Raw genomic sequence first — 21853 nt, forward strand, 5'->3', positions numbered from 1 at the left:
ATATCCAAAATATATAAAGAACTCATAAACTAAATAGAAAAAACCCACACAATCTGATTTGAAAAATGGGCAGGAGATCTGAATAGACATTTTCTTTTTCTTTTTTTTTTTGAAGATTTTATTTATTTGACACAGAGAGAGAGTACAGATAGGCAGAGCGGCAGGCGGAGGGAGAGGGAGAAGCAGGGTCTCCATGGAGCAGGGAGCCTGACACAGGACTGGATCCCAGGACCCTGGGATCATGACCTGAGCCGAAGGCAGATGCTTAACCGGCTAAGCCACCCAGGCACCCCCTGAATAGACATTTTTCCAAAGAAGACATACAAGTGGCCAACAGGCAGACCAAAAGATGCTCAACATCATTAATCATCAGGGAAATGCAGATAAAACCACAATAAGGTATCACCCTCACACCTATTAGAGGGGCTACTGTCAAAAAGAGGGGATAAGCGTAGGCGAGGATGTAGAGAAAAGGGAACCCTTGTGCACTATTGGTGGGAATGTAAATTGGTGTAGTCACAGTGCAAAGTGGTATGAAGGCTCCTCAAAAAATTAAAAACAGAACTACCATATGATCCAGCAATTCCACTTCTGGGTATTTATCCCAAGAAAACAAAAACACTGACTTGAAAAGATACCTGCACCCCCATGTTTACTGCAGCATTACTTACGATAGCAAAGACAGGGAAACAGCCTAAGTGTCCATCAATGGATGAGCGGATAAAGAAAATGTAGTGTGTGTTGCATGTGTGCATGTATATACATACATACATACACAACATGCACACACAATGGACTGTTATTCCACTGTCTTAAAAAAAATCAAATCTTGCCATTTAGGACAACATGGATGGACCTTGAGGGCATTATGTTAAGTGAAATAAGTCGGACAGAAAAAGGCAATTACCATATGATCTCCTTTCGATGGGGGATTTAAAAAACAAAACAAACAAAATGAACTCATAGATACAGAGAACAGATTGGTGGTTGCCAGAGGCAGGGGGAATGGGGTGGCAAAATGCGTGAAGGTGGCCAAAAGGTACAAACTTCCAGTTATAAAATAAATATTCTGCAGTTTCAGATATTACCATTAAGGCTTTTATATAAAATTTACCACGACTAAGAATTATGTATAACATGAAGTCCACCGACGGAACTGCCAGTGGAATTTCTGCTGATATGATTTCCAATTTAATTTAGGTTAGATATAATCCCAAATGGTTTTTAAAATGAAAACCGAGAACGCACCACTTTGGCAAGTTAAAGAAAACTTCCTAGGCTACACTTAAAAAAAAAGAAAAAAGAAGTTGTAACAGATACCACTGAGGTTTTTTGAGAAAGAATCCTTAGGAATAAAATTTTAAGATAAATTAGTAGTACGTGTGGTTTTTCATGGATCACAAATAAACAGCAAGGTTAATGTAATTATTATACGAAAATGTAGAGCTCTTAAAAATTTTGAGAAAACTAGGAAGGACGATTTCAAAAGGTTGGCATCATGGCTGACCTCGAGAAAGAAAACAACACTTGCCAATGAAAACAAACCTGAAAGGTACAGAACTGGCGGCGGTCATCTCTCCCCCTCGCTCTGCTCTTCACATGTTGTCCGCGGACCTTCCTAATACGTACTTCTGATCGGCACCCCTTTGCTCAGAAGACTATTTCCCGAAGAAGGGCAGCTCCTTAAGCTTCGCAGGATGCCCCATGCTCACCTTTCCAGCTGGATTTAACTTCATTTTGGCTCCGCCTCACCTGTGCACCAGCCACAAGAGCTCCTCCCTGAAGTGACCACACTCTCGGGAGTCAGCTCGTTGGCTCGTTCTGTTCCCTCTGGCCAGAAGTCCCCTTCCATTCCCTGCTAACCTCCTACCCGGCTCACCGTTCTTCTCCAATGCCGTCTCCCTGTAAGAGCTTTCACTCCAGCTGGCTGTCCTCCTGTCCTCGGATACCTCAGTGTACTTTCAAGTGCCGCTAAAGGCCCTAGTATTCCATCTTATTCCGAATTACTTATCATCTCCACGGCAGGACTGTAAATGGCCTGAGGCAGAAGCTGTTTCATTCCTACTCTATCCCTGTAAGCAAGTGACACAGTGCCTTACCCACTCGAGGCACTCAGTATGTAGTGAGTCAAACCACATCAAGTTTTCCCCAAGAAAGCCACTGGAAGGAAAACACTTTGGGTGCACAGACAGAAAATTAGGTTTGGTATGTTGAGAAAAAGTCTCTGCACATGCAAAATTTCTACCAATGACAAGAATATTTTACTTTGGTACGACTAAGACCTATAGGCTTTTGTGAGGTCATGATGGGGGGGAAAAAAAAAGCCACACACAAAACCTCTCTTTCCAGGTAAATAATGAATGAACTAAAGGAGAGCAGACTTTAAAAAATAAACTCAATCATTTTCCCCCAAACTGTAGAAAGTAATACAAGAAATGTTAACAATTCTGTTACAGTGAATTGATAAATAGTCCTAATTATGTCATTAGACTCAGAAAAAAGCTTAAAATACTTCTGGCTTGCGTGAATTTACTTCCAAGTAATAGGAAGCCAGGATAAAAATCACTAGCTTTTCCTTCATCACAGGCTCCAAAAATGAATGAATGAATGAATGAATGATCGAATAAATCAGGACTTAATAAGACCTGAATGAATGAATGAATCAGGACTTCACAAGACCCGGTCCAGAGTTCACTATAAACTGGTGCTTCTCAAAATATTTGTGGGAAAGGACTGGTTTTGAAATACCTCCTATGTGTTGCAGACCAGTACTCTCATAAAATACAATTAAAATGCTGCAGCAATGTTTAAAGCTTGATGCGCGCTTTTTGTACTTGTCATGGGCCAGGAACGAACTCTGCAAATGGGCAGCAGCAATCCACTGTTTCCCCGTAGCCACAAACATTGAACCCAATACCAAATGCAGGGGAAGGCAGGGTATGAGCCTACCTTCTGCTCTTGCACCTCGAACACAGCTTCATGGACACTGCAAGCAAAAAGTGAGGTAGGCAGATCGCTGAAATCCATCATCTCTTCCAAATCATCTTCATTTTCACCAAAAACCATCTCTTCTTCCTCCTCTTGGTCACTGCTACAGAGATCTGACTGGCTATCGTTCCAAGATTTCATAGTGTCCCTCAGCATTATCCCCTAGAAGCAGGTCTTTTCTGTTTTTAAAGTCCTAAGGTGTCTACCAGGCATCTGGTGTTAAAAAAAAGAAAGAAAGAAAACAGCATAAAGATAAGACTTTGAAGGCCAAATACTGTTTCAGTCAATTCTCAAGACAGCAGTTCATCAACGGAAGCAATTTTATTCAGGAAAGATTAACCAGAGTTTAAATCAATTCATTACAGTCCTCATAAATAACATCTATATATTCTAATTTGATTTGCTTAGCATATTTTATGTAATATATTTCACTGGCAATGATGTATGACAAAAAAAGGCAAAAAGTTTTCTAGGGAAATTGAGAAAAAAAAGGGGGGCAATACAAAATGAGCTAGCATGAATCTGTACGCTAGTTTACAAGCAGTAGGAAAGCAAATGTGAACCAGAACTGCCTTCACATATTTGTTTTCAGTTTTCGGTCTACAACACGGAAACTGGCAGCGTTTTAAAACCCACACAATCCATGCACCATCTGCACCGTGAAATCTGTCTGCAATGACACGGCTTCACCTTTCTTAACCAATCTGTTCTTTTTGAATATACTCCCAAAGAATTAAGTTCCACAGAACCAGAAGTTCTATATAAAGTGGGTCTTTGTTAATATTAGAAATATTTAGGGCACCTGGGTGGTTCAGCCGGTTAAGGGTCTGACTCTTGGTTTCAGCTCAGGTCAGGATCTCAGGGTGGTGAGATCGAACCCCGTGTCAGGCTCTGTGCTGGGTGTGGAGCCTGCTTAAGATTCTCTCTCTTCCTCTCCCCTCCCCCCACCCCGAATAAATAAATTAAACAAAAAAGATTTTTTTAAAGTCAAAATCTGACACAGACAACAATCAAAGAGATGTCCTTTTTCTGAGCGTTTAAAAATTAATCAAGGCATGGAGCCAATAGTGTCCCTCTGTTAAATAACGGAACACAGTCTGTCTTATATGGACTTTATGTGCATGTCTGTCTCCTCTGATGAACTCTAAGCACAATGCCTTGAGCATAACACCTTTCAAGATGCTGAAATGGAATTTAAGAAATACGAATCAGGCACAGAAAAATCAAGTGATCGTGATTATTACTAGCTATACTACTTCATTTGTGATTTTTCCATGTTATTTCAAAGAACACAATGCTGTAAATATATGGCTCATACAGTGTACATAACAGATGTTAATGATAGGCTAAAAACAGCAGAGGTTTTTTTTTTTCCTTTTCATTATTCAACTACACCCATCAGGAAAGACTAATCCCCAAAAGTAAAATCCTTACTCATTTTAATAAACGTTTTCTGAATGCCCACTGCATGCCAGGTATTATTAGGGATATTAGAGGAGTAAGAAATAGTTCTTAACCTCAAGGAGCTACCACCAAAGCAGAATTTCTTCTCCTCCACAATGCTAACCACTCCTAAAGGATCTCATTCCATGAACTAGCTCCTATACTTTCAATTTCTCCTTCTCCTTCTGTTCCTTTTCCTCGGTAACCACACCTCTTCAAGATTCCCACCCCCACCCACTCAATCTAGAAAAAAAAAGAACACCTTTCCTTGTGGATTATACCTTCCCCTCCATCTACCTCTCCGCCTGCCTCTTCTTCACCTTTCCTACCAATTCCCTGGAAAAAGTAACCTGTTCTGCTGTGTTCTGTTCCTCAACTGCAGTCACTGGAAAATTCAGTGCCACTGGGCTTCTGCCACTGCCGTTGGGCTGAAACTGGCCTCAGAGGCCTGCGTCTGCAGCACCAGGCACTGCCACCCACCCATCATTCAGCCTGCAACCTCTGCCTTCGGGTCTCCGTCCTTCCTGCTCTCCCTCCTCGCCACCTGTCTCCTTCTCCACCCACCCTCTACAACTTCCTCTCTCTGAGGTTTCATCCCCTTCCTTCCTCCTCATCTTATTCTTCTTGGGCGATTTCACCCACACTCGAGCATTTAACCACTTAACCACCAGGGCTTCTCCGCTGTGTTTCCCGCTTACCCTATGCTTCACACACACCATACTGCCTCTCACTTTCGGCAATGAATTGTAAGCCGGGAAGGATGTCACCAGAGCAAGAGCAGAATTTTGGGCAATGAAGGGGAGGGGAGAGCTTGGAAAAAGTACATGAGCCCAAGAAATTCTGATCTGCCTCTAGCTCCTTCCTGCCTCCACAGACTGAAAAATCACTGATCTGTAGGATTCATATACCCAGACTCAACCTCTCTCTCCTGACTTCCAGACTTGTATTTTTAGCTATTACACATATCTACCTGGGTAGCCCACAGGTACTATCGTTATTTTAAACTTTATGCTACTAATTAGATTATTGTGCTGGAAGTCTCCAATCGGGAAAGGGGCCTGGGGGGAGTGGGGATGGTATCTCACTGGGGTTTTCACTGTAATCTTTTCTTCAAGACTAAGTTGTCACTTAAGAGTTCGTAGCTCTCAGAGCACTTTGTTCATTTCTCTGTTATATACTTATCCATGACTGTTTACGAAGCACTCCAAGCTACCAGACCAGGAGTGCCTTTGAATCCCCAGGCCCTGGCACAGTTTCTGGCTCACAGTATATGCTAAATTAATAAGAACTGCTGAATGAAAGCAGATAGCACTGTTTACCCCACTGATATGCAGACAAAGGAAAATTTAATTTTGCGTGAGATTAGAGACAGTTTCCCCATGGATGTTATGGAGAGACTTAAGATGAACAGAATTTCGGGGCGCCTGGGTGGCTCAGTTGGTTAAGCGACTGCCTTCGGCTCAGGTCATGATCCTGGAGTCCCTGGATCGAGTCCCGCATCGGGCTCCCTGCTCGGCGGGGAGTCTGCTTCTCCCTCTGACCCTCCCCCTCTCATGCTCTCTCTCTCTCTCTCTCTCATTCTCGCTCTCAAATAAATAAATAAAATCTTTAAAAAAAAAAAAAAAGATGGACAGAATTTCAGGAGAAAAACGATGGGGTGCATTCCAGGCAAAGCCAAGAGTTCATAGACAAAGGCAGGACGGATCAGTGTGGCCAGAGGGTACTGTATTTGGTGGAGTGGCATGAGACAAAGTTAGAAAGAGTGGCATGGGCCAAGCTCCCTGAAAGTACAGTTACGGAGTCCTGATATAAAAACCAGTCAATGTCAGCATGCCGATGATGGCTTTTAGGCAGGGAAATGATACAACCAACCCAATTTAACTTTCAATATCACTAAAAGTAGACTGTCTTTATATCTTATCTCTTAGAGGCACTAATGTTTTTAATCTCGCCCCACTCCCAATCCATTAAAGAGGTGAGGAAAATACTGTGCCTGGTATTTTGGAGGCTGGAAAGTTGGGGAGTTCTGAAAGGGTAGATTTGGAAATATGAGAAAATCAAGCTATTTTTGATAAGATTTGTTCTTTCAAGATCCTTCCTCCAACCCCTAAAAAGGAAAAAAAAAAAAAAATCAGAGCATAGGAAACAATCCCTCACTTGACTTAAAAAAAAAAGATTCTTAGAATGTTATACCTTCATTTCCTGTTTTCTACCTTCACTTTGGGGTGACTTTCTTTTGACAAAATTTCAAACAGAAAAGTAAGAATAGTACAAGGAATTCCTGTATACTCTTTACCCAGAGTTACCAATTAATTACATTTTTGCCCATTTTTAAAATAATTCTATTTTTTTTTTTTTTTAAAGATTTTATTTATTTATTTGACAGAGAGAGACACAGCGAGAAAGGGAACACGAGCAAGGGGAGTGGGAGAGGGAGAAGCAGGCTTCCCGCCGAGCAGGGAGCCTGATGCGGGGCTCAATCCCAGGACCTTGGGACCATGACCTGAGCCGAAGGCAGTAGCCCAACAACTGAGCCACCCAGGTGCCCCCAAATCATTCTATTTCTAAACATATACTTTTCCCCCTGAACCACTGAGAGTAAGACAACTGTGTTGTCTTTACTCCCAAGTATTTCACTGTGTGAGAACAAGATCATTTTCTTACACAATCCACAGTACAATGATCAAAACCAGGAGATTTAACACTGATATAATACTGTTACCTAAATCAGCATCTATATTCAAATTTTGTCAGTTATCCCAATAATGTCCTTATGGTTATTTTCTCTTCAAATTTTTTAGATTATTGTTAAATAATGTGCCTTTTGTCCCAAGATAGTTCAATAATCTTTATAGTATTGCTACATTTTCTTCACATACACATTATTGTATATTTGATACACTTTAAAAGATTGGATTTTGGGGTGTCTGGGTGGCTCAGTTGGTTAAGCACCTGACTCTAGATTCAGCTGGGGGCATGATCTCAGGGTCATGAGATCGAGCCCTGCATCAGCTCTGTGTTAGGTGTGGAGACTGCTTAAGATTCTCTCTCCCTCTCTTTGCCCCTCCCTCTCTAAAAAAAAAAAATAGTAATAGTAATAATTAAAAAAATAAAAGGATGGATTGATGAAATATCACAGTAACCGCAAACAAGTCTGAACAGTCTTTAAGTATATCTCAGGAAGATTCAGGCTCCACAATCAATTTTCTAGATTTAAACTCTAGATTTAAGCTCCCCCAGTACTCTATATTAGGCAAATTATTTTGCTTCCCTTCCCATTTCCTCAACTCTAAAATAGAATTATAAAATAATAACCCTTAACCAATAAGGATGCCAGAAAGATTAAACGCAAAGTGCTCAGAACAATGCTTTGCATATAGTTAGTCCTCAACAATTATTTTTACATATGCACAATCTACATCAAGGCATTGCTGGGTTGAAAGGATGCCAATAATATCAGAACCATCAGTGGAACAGATATTAAAATAAAATGAAAAAAATACATAACCATATTATCTAATTCCAAGCAAAAAAAAGGCTACAAGAAATAAAATGAATGCTTTATATCATTTCATGAAAACTGTTCAGTGGCAGATGGGACAATGAAACCAGCTCAGAGCAATCACTGGCAGTAGTAATTTGCCTCCAGGAAGAACACATTTAAAGATTTAAAAACAGACAGCTAGCTGGAAAAAAAAAAAAAGGCCACAGTTCCTTTTTTATTGGCTTCACGGAATTTTATGTTGTAATTCAGTGCACACAATATTAGAGATATTATCTTTCAGATGACGGTTCTCTTGCTGAACGCAAGCCAGGACATTTTTTTGGATATAGCTTAAGTCAACATCATCAACCAGTTCATAATTTTCTGACATCATAAATGCAGTTAGATTTGAACAGAAAGAGAGAGATGATCAAAATCAACCAGTGGAAACGACAATCTTAGCACATCTGTATAGAAATCATTTTATAAAGTGACTCTGCTGGTATTTAACAAGTAGCTTGGTTTTATTAAGACAAAGAAAAAAGTTGCAAAAGTACACTGTTTCTATACTGTTGGTTCTGAAGTTGTTGCTAACTCTGTTCCACTCCAACTATTACAAGACCAAGCTGTCCTGAAGTTTACTAACCCAGGGAAATCCTGACTGGTTTAACAGAAAGGGCTGAACCAATATCCTCCAGCTTTTGTAAGCAAAGGTCTGTGCTAATCGGGGTTTAGCGTCATCTCAGGGCAAATGTAGCTGTGGCCAGCTTCTGGCAAATTGTTTCTTCATGGAAATATCAAATGAGTGGAAAACTCCAAGTAGCATGACCATCCGCTCTACTACGAGCATTGTGACAAAAGTAATCCATCAAGGCAAAATGTAAGGCATGTGCATTTGATCTTTGCATTTTAAGTTTTGATCAAGAAAAGGTAAATTCCTCCTCCTCCAGGATTTTTTTTTTTAAATAATTTTTCAAAATAGTATGCTTCTCAACTTGGTGAACTTTTAAAATGCCTGAGCTAGATGCACTTTATTATTTTTTGATGTATTCAAAATGCTACTGAACAATACTGGAAACAAACAGGTGCCCCCTTTCCAGCTCTACATATGCCCTGCTGAATAACCTTGCAGTAAGTCATTTGGCTTTTTATTTGTTCTCTCATATATAAAATAAGGACAATACTCACAGATGTTGTTGAACTACTAAATTCCTTTTAAAACCTTCTAAATTAGAATTTAGACTAAATTTCTTTTTTCAAAGAAACCCTCAGAATTGTCAATATGGGGGCCCTGAATGGCTATCATGTAAGTCTCCAACTTCTATCCCCTCCTTATTTACTACTTATAGGTAGACTTTTACTGCTTTTTAGTAGTTGTGGCCAAAAAAAAATTTTTTTTTTGATGCAAAACTAAAGTAGGTGAAAATTAGATTTTTGTATTTTTTATGTTTCAGTGACCTATGGCCTCTTTTCACAGATAATTTAGAATTGGTCCTATTATAATTATTGAGCTTCAGTGCTCCACCAGGAATAGTGGTATTTCTTAGTGTGAGAGAGAGAACAGAAACAAACAACAACAACAAAAAAAATCAACTGTGGGAACATATGAAAATAACAGGTTTTAAAGACCTATTAAGGTAGAGATATAAAAGACTGATGCTATTCGTTCTGCTGTACGTAATGCATTTTCCCTCACTAGAACCTCTACATTCTAGAGGGAGAGTGGAGATCCACTGTCTGACCCCCACCTTCTGGGGATTTTTGGGGGGTCTAAATAACAAATGGTATTGGAACTTTGGAGCTTCCCTTATTTCACAGGCTTCAGCCTAATGGATTTCCAAATCACACTATTTATCATGATGTTTTGCTTAAGTCTTTTCAACCAACAAATCCTCTGGCACCATACAAAATGTGTTTTCATTTGTAACCCCTGACATCCCACATGTTTAAAAGCTTTACAAATGTTACACTTAAATAATGGGGAAAAAATCCTGTTTTCCCTAATAGCAATGAAATCTCTTCCCACGCCAGGAAAGAAAAGGTTTGCCGTGGCAGTTAAATGTAAAGCTGACGGTATGACTGAAGAAGGGGCACAGTCCTCAAGCCTTTCTTCCTCCATCAAAAATTCCTCAATACCAACAAAAAGTCCCTGTCAAAAAGTACAAATTGGTGTGAGGCACAAAAATCTATACCCTGAGTCTCAATGTTGTATTTTTTATAATTAAAGAAACTCAGCCAGAGCTAATGAAATAGTCTTAAATTATTTTGAATCCTATGCAGCAATAGCTACAAAATACGTCAGTTGCTTCTCTCACCAAATAGTACATCAGAGACTTCCATGAAATGCAGAGAATTCTATGAAAAGTGCAAATAAACGTGGTGTGCTAGGTAATTTTCAGTACAAGGGAGAGAATATTTCTGGCTTTGAGCACTACACTGAAACAACACTTTAACGAATCCTGGTTTGTCACTGAAACGGGTCTGACCTGCTCCCGACACTAGACTCCTAATCCCTGAGGGCGATGATCAGATTTTGCACCGAAGCTGGAGTGAAGCAATCTGAAAACAGACCACTATCACTCTACCGGTCCAGACAGCAGGTGGAAGCAGACAGACAAGTTGCACGAAGTTAGCGAGTTAAGTAAAGCGATGGCTAATCGTGCATTATCAAGGGGCAAGGGGGTGGAGAGGGGCTTCGAACTCCTGGCCGTCCCTGTTTTCCCGACTGCACCTTTCCTGCCTTCAGTAAAGCTGGGCCCGTCAGCTATTCCAAGAGTCAAACTGTTGCGAGACAACTGGTGGTGGACAGGAGGGAACAATTTTCTTGGTTTTGTTCTCCAAGGCACCACCCCAGAGCTGCCGGAGAAGACGCAGGGCGCGCGAGGGAGAGGACCCTGGACGCGCAGCATCTCTAGGGTCTCGGGCACTGGAACGCCCACCTCTCTCGGGTGTCTGCGCTCCGTTTCTATCTTTTTAACTTTCCGCACCCCGCGCCCCCCACGCTCCCCAGTGCTGCTTGCAGACCCGGCTGGGAGAAGCCGCGCGCCCGCCCCACGCTGCGAAGGGGACTCACCTGCGGGCTTGGCCGCTGCAGGAAGGAGGGAAGGCGGGCAGGGGCGAGGCCGGGGCGCCCCGACGGGCTACGCGGGAGCCGGGGCGCCGCGAGGAGCGGGGCCCGGGGAGACGCGGCGGGCGGCTGGCGACGACCGAGGCACAGTTCGCGCGGCTCGGGCCGCCCGCAGCCTCGCCGCCACGCCCTCGACGCTCGCCGGAGCCGCAGCCTCGCCGTGGGCGGGAGCGGCGTCAGGGCCCAGCCGGGCTGCCGGCGTCGTGCGGGCGCGCGCGTCCCCGCCCCGCCCCCTCCCCCTCCCCCTCCCTCGGCGGAGCGCGCGCGGCGCAGGCGCCCGAGGTCGGCGGCCGGCGGGGCCGCGCCGTGCCCGGACGCCAGCAGGAAGCGGCCCCGCCCTTCGCGCGCGTCCTTGGGGGCGGGGCGGAGCCGGCCGCGCGCGCGCACTTGGCGGGCACCGCTGGGTTTGCTGGTTCCCGGGCCGTGGGGCGCTGGGGCTGCTGCGCTGGAGTGGGGCTTTAGGTCCCCGACGACAGGACCTTTGGCGCCCTTCTCGTCTCCCACCGTGGCCACAAATAGTTTATCTCCTCAGGTTAGCTCCATGTGTCGGCCACAAGAGTAGTTAGTGGGAGTATTAGGGACATTAACTGAGCGCCAGTTACTATGTACAGTGCGCCGCGGGCTTGGCGAGCTTTACCCCGTTTAACCTCACGGTGACCGGCGAACCGGATATTATTAGCCAGCTTTTATGGACGTGCTGAATTGCCCGAGGAGAGCAGCGGCTAGCAGGTGGCTGAGCTGTCGGCAGACCGCGTGTGCAGCTCCGCAGCCTGGTCTCCTCACCGCGGTGGGATTCCGCCGCCGCTGCCGCAGCCTCCTCCCCCTCCCCCACTACTCTCCCCCCCAACTCTCCCCCCCCCGCCTCTTTCCCCTCCCTCTTCTTCCTCCCCCGTACATATTAACGTTATGTACGATGTTAATAATATTTACATTTTTAGTGCTTTACATTTACAAAGTACTTCTCACGCACACTCTTGTTTGCTGCTCTCAGAAGCCCCGGGAGACAAGGGGACATAATTATGTTCATTTTACAAACAGAGCAAGCACCTAAGCTAGTCAGTGAGTTGTCCAAAGTTAAAATGGTAGGCCTGGGGCTCTTTGGCTATTATTATATTTTCTTGTTCTTTTTTCTTTTTACAAGGCAACTGAGCCAAGCTTGGAAGTGAGCCTTGTCTCTTCCCTTAGCTCACGGAGAGGGAAACAGAGGCAGAAAACAGGAAAGGAATTTGTCTTAAGGGTGCAATTGGAAGAAAATCAGTTCTGATGACCCACCCCTAGCCCCCTCAGAGGCAAGGTAAAGCAAATTGAAGGTCAAAATCCAGGAGGCAGTGTTGTCAGGCACTCAGCACCCTGGGCATGGGGTGGGAAGAAGGATTAAAGTGTCTGGAATACATCTAATGGCTGTTAGATTTACACTAAGGAGACGGGGTTGGATTATGGTCCCAATCACCCTAACGACTGACCCTCTGCCATCAGAGAGATCACCCTTCCTGCTTACTGCTCATTGCTTCTGTTGTTTCTGCTGCTTCCAACCCTGCTGCCCCTGCTCGGGACCTTGACCTAACCAAGATCTTCCTTTTCATCCATTTCACAAATATTTATTGAGAGCCACTTTTTTCATCAAAGACACCCGAAGAACTGCAAGAATTTTTTCTTCTCTAGGTGACTCTAACCCAGCAACTTGGGCAAAAAATTGAGTTGTTAGGTCAAATGAGTCTGGGAACTGCTGCATTCTGTACCACTGCTTGAGGATCCATGATGCTTGTCAACACAGAAATGGTTCTGAGAGGCCCTTATGTAAAAAGACCGTGTTGCCTTGTTTAACCCAGAGTTCTCCTTGAGGTATTAGGCTGGGCCCTGGGCTGTTCAGGGTAATGTCCACACAGATCTACCCTATCAGGAGCTCACAGATAGAGGAGACAGATGAGCAAACAAGTAACTGTGAGACAGTTTTATACATGCACTAATAGAGCATTTACAAAGTGCTGACAAAACAGAGGAAGAAGTGAGCAATTCTACTGGGAAAATGGAGGGAAAGACATGCAGATAAGACAGTATTTGAGTAGGATTTTTCTAGGTGGAGAATATGGGCAAGGGCACTTCATAGTAACAACAGCATATTTAGAGACATACAAGTATACCTTTGTGTTGGTCTTTGGGGATCGGTATTAAGTATTATTCAAGAGGGTTTTTTTTTTTTTGCATGTAGTAAACCCAGCTGGGCTAAGCAGCAAATGGAATTCATTGCTTCACGTAACAGAAAAGGTATGGGTTCCAGGCAGACTGGATCTGGGGGCTTAAAACTATGACATCAGAACTTAGTTTTTTTTGTTTTTTTTTTTTTAGATTTTATTTTTAAGTCATCTCTACATCCAACATGAGGCTCAAACTCACAACCCCAAGATCAAGAGTCGCCTGCTCCACCGACTGAGCCCACCAGGTACTCCCAGATTCAGTCTTTATTCACCACTTCCTGACTGTTTTCCTTTGTGTTGATTTTTCACTCTCAGGCTGCCTTTCTCCATGAGATGGCAGAATGGCTGCTTACAACTTCACATCACGTCCTTACCAACAGAAAGAGAGTTTATTTTCCTCGTGGCTGTCAACAAAAGTCCTGGCACTGCCTCTTGTTGTTCGGATTTGGGTTACTTATGCATCAATAAACCACCCTCTTGAGAAGGGGCCTGGGATATTCTGACTGTCCAGGCCTGGGGGCGCATGCTCTCACCTCTGGAGCTGCGATGCAGTGAGGTCGGCCGCTCTCAAGCTCTCAAATCTCACAGGCTGAGAACTGAGGAGAGGTGGCTTCCTGTGTGAGGGTATTTTCTGTTGGTCCCTTTAGGTGATGCACTCTCTGCCCTTTTCCTTCCTGATTGGTATCTCAGGAGGCCGACCTGCGTAGATGGCTTCAGCGGGTCCAGTCTCCTCTGGCTTCCAGTTGAATTTTTCCAATAGAAGATGTTAGGAGATCAGAGCGGGTGGAGGAAGATGAAATGAGGGTTTTACTCTACAGGCCCCTTCCCTCTCAGGTTCCTGCAGGTTGGCTGCATACATCTACTGAGGCTTCTGTCAAGTGTCCTACAGATCTCTCCTCTAGTTTTGTTAAGGTCTTTCTTCTCTTAGCCTAGAGGTGGTCATGGCTCCCCTCCACTGGCAGCTGCAGGGTACCATACCTCTTCCATCCCTTCTTGTTTCCCTCAGCCCTGGCCACACACTTGTGACTAACTTTTACCAAATGCGCCTCTGATTAATCTTTTCCTGGAACCCTGATGGTTACATTCACCAAAGGTAATTCAAGTGTCTACTACCAAAAGGAAGGGAAACGAATACAGAGTAGGTACTGGCAATAAGAGGGCCTTACTGGTTTGGTAGAGCTATGGCAGGAATGCAGACCAGGGATGATAGTGCCTTCAACCAGGGTCACAGGGAAGCATGTGGTGAAAAATAGTATGATCCTGACTGTATTCTTATTTTTTTTAAAGATTTTATTTATTTATTTAAGAGAGAGAGAGAGCGAGCACACAGATGGGGGGGAGGGGCAGAGGGAGAGGGAGAAGCAGACTCCCCAGTGAGCAGGGAGCCCGATGTGAGGCTCGATCCCCGGACCCTGGGATCATGACCTGAGCTGAAGGCAGACGTTTAACCGACTGAGCCACCCAGGCACCCCCCTGCCGACTGTATTCTAAAGGCAAAGTTAACAAAATTTGCTGATGAATCATATGTAAGTATGAGCATTCGAGAGGAGTTGAGGATGGAAGCAGTTGGAAGACATAGGTCTGGAGCCCATGGTGAGGTCCCACTGGGCATGGTGATTTGGGAGGGAGGTGTGATGGGTAGTTGAAATCATGGGCTCAGATGAGATGAGAAGAGCAAGTGGAGTAGAGCACAGAAAGAGCAAAGGACAGAATCCAGAACAGCGTCAGGTCTTTACGTGGTAGGCAGAGGGTTGCCACGTCGTATCCATCAGCTAGGTTGTGAGCAACTCGAGAACAAGAATGGAATCATCCACATCTTTCCTCTTTCCCATTTTGTGTCCAGCAAGGTGCTGGGCACACCAAACCAATAAGTGCTTCTTATGAATGAGCTTTACACAGTTTCACATTTCTAACACTCCCTTCTTCTCCTGAGGTCTGAGTTGTAGGCAGAGAAAAAATGAAAGAGGAAATGACTCCTTGTGGCTCAATTCATTGAAAGCTGTGCCAAGGTTGATAAGCATTTTGCTGTCCTGGAAAATGCAAATAGAACCTGTCAGATGATGCTATGGATCCTCAGCAGCTCAACGCCTGCCTTTCAGGAGAATTTCCAGATAGGCGATTTCTTTTCAGATTTTGTGATTCTTGTTTGATTAGATTTAAAAGTCAATACTTTAAGAAGTCATTATGGAAGTAATAGAAGTAGTCAAAGATCTCTTTCTCACACTTATGCATTGCTGGTGGAAAATAGGATACAACCATTTTTGGAAATTGTTTGCCAGTTTATCAATCTAAATGTACACCTATCCTATGACCCAGAAATTCTACTCCTAGTTATACACTCAAGAGAAATGTAAGCATAGATATACACACACACTGCTCTTAATATCTTTATTCATAATATCCTCAAACTGGAAATATTCCAAATATCTGTCAAAAGAAGAATGGAGATGGGGCGCCTGGGTGGCTCAGTCGTTAAGCGTCTGCCTTCGGCTCAGGTCATGATCTCAGGGTCCTGGGATCGAGCCCCACGTCGGGCTCCCTGCTCGGCGGGAAGCCTGCTTCTCCCTCTCCCACTCCTCCTGCTTGTGTTCCCTCTCTCGCTATCTCTCTCTGTCAAATAAATAAATAAAAGCTTAAAACAAAAAAAAAGAAGAATGGAGAAACTATGGTATATTCAAACAATGAAATAGTACAGTCATAAAAAGAAATGAACTACTGATACACATAGCAACATGAATACATCTCAAAAAAAATTATTGAGCAAAAGAAACCAGACACCAAAGAGTTGTGGATGTGATTCCATTCATATGAAGTTCAAGAGAAGGCAAAACTCATCTCTGGTGATACAATCAGAATAGTGACTACTTCTGAGGGGTGGGATTAAGTAGAAAAGGCATGAGAGCACATTTGGGGCTTATGGGAAATTTCTTTCCACATTATACATTCAACACGTATTTATTGGATATCTGCTATTTGCCAGGCACTGTTCGGGGCACTGGGAATATAGCAGTTAACAGAACAGACCAAGGCCCTGCTTTTATACAGATCTACCCCAACTCTTTTCATTGGCTGCATGGCACCAATGCATTTTTTTTTAAGATTTTATTTATTTTTGAGAGAGAGAGAACAAGCAGGGGGAGCATCAGGCAGAGGGAGAAGCAGGTTCCCCACTTAGCAAGGAGCCCGATGCAGGACACGATCCCAGGATTCTGGGATCATGACCTGAGCCAAGGGCAGATGCTTAACTGATTGAGCCACCCAGGCGTCCCTCAATAAATTTTAAATAGAAAAAAGTGGCCTGTCTTTAAATATGGACAATGACAAGCCTGAGGAAATTTCTTCTACCTTTTTTATGCTGATGGGAAGGTAGCAAAATATAGTGGAAAGAGCCTGGGATTTAGGGGGTCAGCTCCACCATTAACTAGTTGTGTGACCTCTGAGCAAGCTCATTAAACCTACTGAACCTTACTTTTCTCGTGTGTCAAATGGCATCGATGCTACCTGCTTTGGTATCTACAACCTGCAGGGTTGTTTTATAAAGTGCCAGACACATTACCGATGCTCAGTACACACTATTGGTTTATAATCAGTTTATAAGTAAATTTTATTCAAGGCAGCAATATTTTGCCTCCCTTGCAGGCATGTATGACTTAATTTTGCCCAAAGAGATATGAGCAAAAAGAAGCTGAATTAGCTGGGAAGAGGTACCCTTTTGCCCTTCTACCATTTCTCTTTCTTCTAGCCTGCGATGTGAATGTGATGGCTGGAGCCCCAGCAGCCATTTTGGATCAGGAGGTAACCCTGAAGATCGAATGCTGGGATGGTGGATCAAAAAGATAAGGAGCCTGAATCCCTTGTGATACTAGAGCTGCCATGCCAGCCCCGGGTTGCCTATATCTAGACTGCCTTTACTTTACTTTACTATTGCAGCTAAACCTAATCCCCACTGATAGACCCTGTAAGTCATCCCACCGTCTAGTCTGTTCACTGATATATCCTTAGCTCCTATAACAATTTCTGGTTTCTGATACATAGTAAGTGCTCAATAAATGTGGAAGAGAGGAAGGGAGGGAGGGAGGAAACAGAGTGCTAATGATTGTGAGAGAACATGTAGAGAGAAAGGAAGAGGACTGAAGATAGAAGCCCCCCTGCCAATTCATTTGGTCTCTCTCTCTCCTCTCCCTCCCACCTCTCAGGCTCATTAATGTGCATCTGGGCTTACTAGATACTTAAATTCCTAATCTGCCTCACACTCTAGATCTCCTATGGGATTTGTCTCACAGATGGTACCTTTTACTGAAGAGCCTTAAATTAACCTGCTTCCCTCAAACATCCTCATTTGTCTCCCACTCCTGGAAAATCAGTCATGCCCCCAACAGGAGAGTTGCAACATGATCCAATAGCTCACTGGAGGAGTGGACCTTCTTACCAGCACCACATTCAACATTGGTTGGGAGATGCTTCATGTAGATTTTTTATATTTTTAGTTTTCCCATCATAAAATTAGTCCTGCCCTGTATAGATAATTTGAAAACAAAGGATAAATAAGAAATCGCTTACAACCTCATGGTCTAGTGATAGCCACTATTCAGTATTTTGGTATATTTCCTTCCAATCTTTTTTTTTAAAGATTTTATTTATTTATTTATTTGAGAGAGTGAGAATGAGAGAGAAAGAGAGCACATGAGAGGGGGGAAGGTCAGAGGGAGAAGCAGACTCCCCACTGAGCAGGGAGCCCGATGCAGACCCGATTCCGGGACTCCAGGATCATGACCTGAGCCGAAGGCAATCGCTTAACCAACTGAGCCACCCAGGTGCCCCCTCCTTCCAATCTTTTTAGTAAGATTAGGTATATAATTGGAATCATTCAATTTGGATCTCCCATTTATTTTACTTCACATTATATTGCAAGTGTTCCTTTGTGTTTTAAAATACTATTTTGAAGTATGTTTTGTTGATGGCTACATGATATTGCATTGTGTGTATTCCATTATTCATCTAATCGTTCATTGTTGGAATCAAGATTTCTTTAGAATTTTCTCTTCTATAATTAACAAGTACCTTTTTTTTTTTTTTAAAGATTTTATTTATTTATTCATGAGAGACAGAGAGAGAGAGGCAGAGGGAGAAGCAGGCTCCCAAGGAGCAGGGAGCCTGATGCGGGACTTGATCCCAGGACCCTGGGATCATGACCTGAGCCGAAGGCAGACGCTTAACCATCTGGGCCACCCAGGCACCCAACAACAAGTACCTTTTTAAAAACGATTTATTTATTTATTTGAGAGATGGAGAGCATGAGTGTGTGCTTATGTGTTGGGGGGGGGGCAGGCAGAGGGAGAGAGAGAATCATAAGCAGACTTCCTTCTGAGCACAGAGGCTGATGGGGAGCTTGATCCCAGGACCCTGAGATCATGACCTGAGCTGAAATCAAGAGTCAGCCGCTGGACCAACTGAGCCACCCAGGTGCCTCCAACAAATATATATAAATATATTGTTACATTTATGATGATTTCCTTAGCATAGATTCCCAGAAGAGGTTACTAGGCACTGTTCAGGGCACTGGGAATATAGCAGTGAAAAAAAGCAGGTAGCAAAATATAGTGGAATGTTCTTTACAAAGAACATTTGTAAAACTCTTCTTGGAAATTGACAAAATGCATTTCAGAAAGTTGTACAAATCATATACTCATACATCCTCACTGTACATTTTACCACATCCTTAATAATATTAGGTTTTGTATTTACTTTTAAAGGCCTTTCCTATTTGGTCAACAGAAACAACCCCACAACATCTTGATTCCTGGAGAGGATGAACGTTTTTTCATGTGTAATTACGAGCTTTCAACATTGTATGATCGATTGTAAGAACATCTTATGTACTGAAGATAGTAACCCTGTGATGATCATACTTGTTGACATTTTCCTTTTTTTTTTTTTTAAGATTTATTTATTTGAGAGAGAGAGAGAGGTCGGGAGGAGGGGGAGAAGGAGAGTCTCAAGCAGACTCTGAGCTGATCCCAGAGCCTGACGCAGGACTCGATCTGACGACCCTGAGATCATGACCTGAGCAGAAACCAAAAGTCGGATGCTTAACCACCTGTGCCACCCGGGTGCCCCTGTTGGCATTTTTCTTAGTTTGTGTTTTGCCTTTTGAATTTTTTCTTTCTTCTCCTCTCCTTCTCCTTCTTCTCCTCCTCCTTCTTCTTCCTCTCGATATACAGACATTTTAAAATTTTTGTTTGAAGGTAAATGTATGTATCTTTTTTTTTAATTTTTTAACTTTTTTTTTTTTTTAAGATTTTATTTATTTATTTGAGACAGAGAGAACGAGAGACAGAGAGCATGAGAGGGGGGAGGGTCAGAGGGAGAAGCAGACTCCCTGCCGAGCAGGGAGCCCGATGCGGGACTCGATCCCGGGACTCCGGGGTCATGACCTGAGCCGAAGGCAGTCGCTTAACCAACTGAGCCACCCAGGCGCCCAAATGTATCTATCTTTTTTTAAAAATTTTTACTTATTTATTTGACAGAGAGAGAACACAAGCAGGGGGAGCAGCAGAGGGAGAGGAAGAAGCACACTCCATGCTGAGCAGGGAGCCTGATGTGGGGCTCGATCCCAGGACCCCGGGATCATGACCTGAGCTGAAGGCAGACACTTAACCGACGGAGCCACCCAGGTGCCCCAAATGTATCTATCTTTTACCCTCACAATTTCTTTCCTTGCTTTCCCTCTTACTGATATCTAACTAATAGTGACCTTCATTTTTGGGGATGATTTCTATTTTTTATATTTACCATTTTAGTTCAAGTGAAATGTATAAAAATATGAGGTAAGACTCTAACTTAAATTCTTTTTTTAATAGATTCTTTTTAATCTTTAAGTAATCTCTACACCCAACATGGGGCTTGAACTCACAACCCCGAGATCAAGGGTCACATGCTCTACCTACTGAACCAGCCAGCCGCCCCTTAAATTCTTTTTTCAATGATTCCAACGTTAATGATTAAAGAATCCATTTAATCCACTGCTTGTATATATACAATTTAGTATATATAAAAACACAGTACATATATATTTCTGGTTATTTCTTCTGTTTCATGGATTCAGCTATTAATAGAAACTGTTTTGATCATTGTAGTTTTATTATCTGGAAGGGAATGTCAGGGTATGGATATTTTCAAATACTTTTCAGAAAAGTTTTACCAATTTATACTGCCTCCTTCCTGTCTCCCCCTTCCCACACCCCTCAAACTGCAGCAGGATCCAAGAGTGCCATTCTCAGGACTGCAGGCATTTTATTGAAAAGTCTCTGGACAACTGCAGTCACATCGGCTTGTGCTCCTGACTAGTTGTTGAACCTCAAGCAAATCTCACATGCTTTCCTCTTCAGCTACATAGAAGTAACAGTGTACCTCCCTCTTAAAATGGTTTGGAGGCTCAAACGAACGGTTTATTGAAAGCTCCTGGGAAACGATCAAATCTTAATAGAAATGGAGACAATCGATAACTATTACATTTTTTATGAAGAGAAATGTGTCGTTTAAAAAAAAACCATGTGAATAATTTTGAGGACTGGATATGGGAACAAGTCTTTCAGTGTGTTCTGAAGCCTGGATGCTGCATTAAGATTTGCTCTTGCTGTGTTGCTCTGAATGACAAAGACTCAGCTCCAACCGCCTATGGACCCAGCGGCTGCTGAATTAACTGCAGATCAGCTCAAGAACCACTGTGCCATGCCACACTGGAAGGAGCCGCCCTTTAAATGTTTCGACCCTTGAATTTGCTAAGTGGAGATATTTCCTGATTAATTTGAGCTGCAGATGGGTTGTGGAGACTAAGAGCTAGATGACCATAATTAGGAAAGAAGTATGGCTGGGGTGCACATGGAGGAAAGAAAAAAATGGAACATTAAAAATGGGCAGCTGCATAAACGAACCAGGGATTCGAATTATTTTAATTTTTCTTGACTATCAGTCAAGGTTTGATCAGGGAACAGAAATCACAACAGTGATTTGAACAAAAAGAATTTAATATAAAGAATTGCTGGGGCGCTAGGGTGGCTCAGTCAGTTAAGCGTCTGCCTTCGGCTCAGGTCATGATCCCAGGATCCTGGGATCGAGCCCCTAGTTGGGCTCCCTGCTCAGCAGGGAGTCTGCTTCTCCCTCTACCCCTCCCCCTGCTTGTGCTCTTTCTCTCTCTCAAATAAGTAAATAAAATCTTAAAAAATAGAATTATTATCTAGATAGAAGGTTATTAACTAGTCACCTAACAGGTAAAAGGAACTCAAAGGGATCATGGTGTTAGCAACTGCAGGGAAGCAGCTACCATTCCCAGGACGAAAGGAACCAAGGGAAGAGGTTGTACTTATTAAAACTTACAGGGTAAGAGGATATTCAGCCATAAAAAGGAATGAAGTACTGATACATGCCACAACTTGAATGAACCATGGAAACATTATGCTGAGTGGAAGAAGGCGGTCATGTAAGTCCATACATTGTATGGTTCCATTCATGTGAAAGTCCGGAAGGGGCAAGTCTATAAGGATAGAAGGTGGATTAGCGGCTCCTCGTATTAGCGGAATCACACAGGATTTGTCCTCTTGTGTCTGGCTTATTCAC

General features: G+C 43.2%; 1 protein-coding gene and 1 long non-coding RNA gene across 2 annotated transcripts in view; one reads left to right on the forward strand and one right to left on the reverse strand.

Moving 5' to 3' along the window:
- Positions 1-11245, reverse strand: part of RCAN3 (RCAN family member 3) — a 31360-nt gene extending 20115 nt beyond the window's left edge. Inside the window, exons 1-2 of the mRNA XM_054513066.2 lie at positions 10989-11245; positions 2950-3201 (exon numbers count right to left, since the gene is read on the reverse strand). Coding sequence (XP_054369041.1) covers positions 2950-3144 — 195 coding nt within the window. The 5' untranslated portion in view covers positions 3145-3201; positions 10989-11245. The remainder of the gene's footprint in view (positions 1-2949; positions 3202-10988) is intronic.
- A 192-nt stretch (positions 11246-11437) lies between these two features.
- Positions 11438-21296, forward strand: LOC129046406 (uncharacterized). Its single transcript, XR_008507596.2, has 4 exons — positions 11438-11574; positions 13389-13482; positions 19765-19922; positions 20493-21296. It is a non-coding gene; the product is annotated as an uncharacterized LOC129046406 (long non-coding RNA).
- Positions 21297-21853: the final 557 nt, after the last annotated feature.

This window comes from Mirounga angustirostris, unplaced genomic scaffold (assembly GCF_029215605.1).
Source record: "Mirounga angustirostris isolate CCGP_5_RB_7025 unplaced genomic scaffold, mMirAng1.0.hap1 SCAF_4, whole genome shotgun sequence".
In the NCBI taxonomy this organism is placed as follows: Eukaryota; Metazoa; Chordata; class Mammalia; order Carnivora; family Phocidae; genus Mirounga; species Mirounga angustirostris.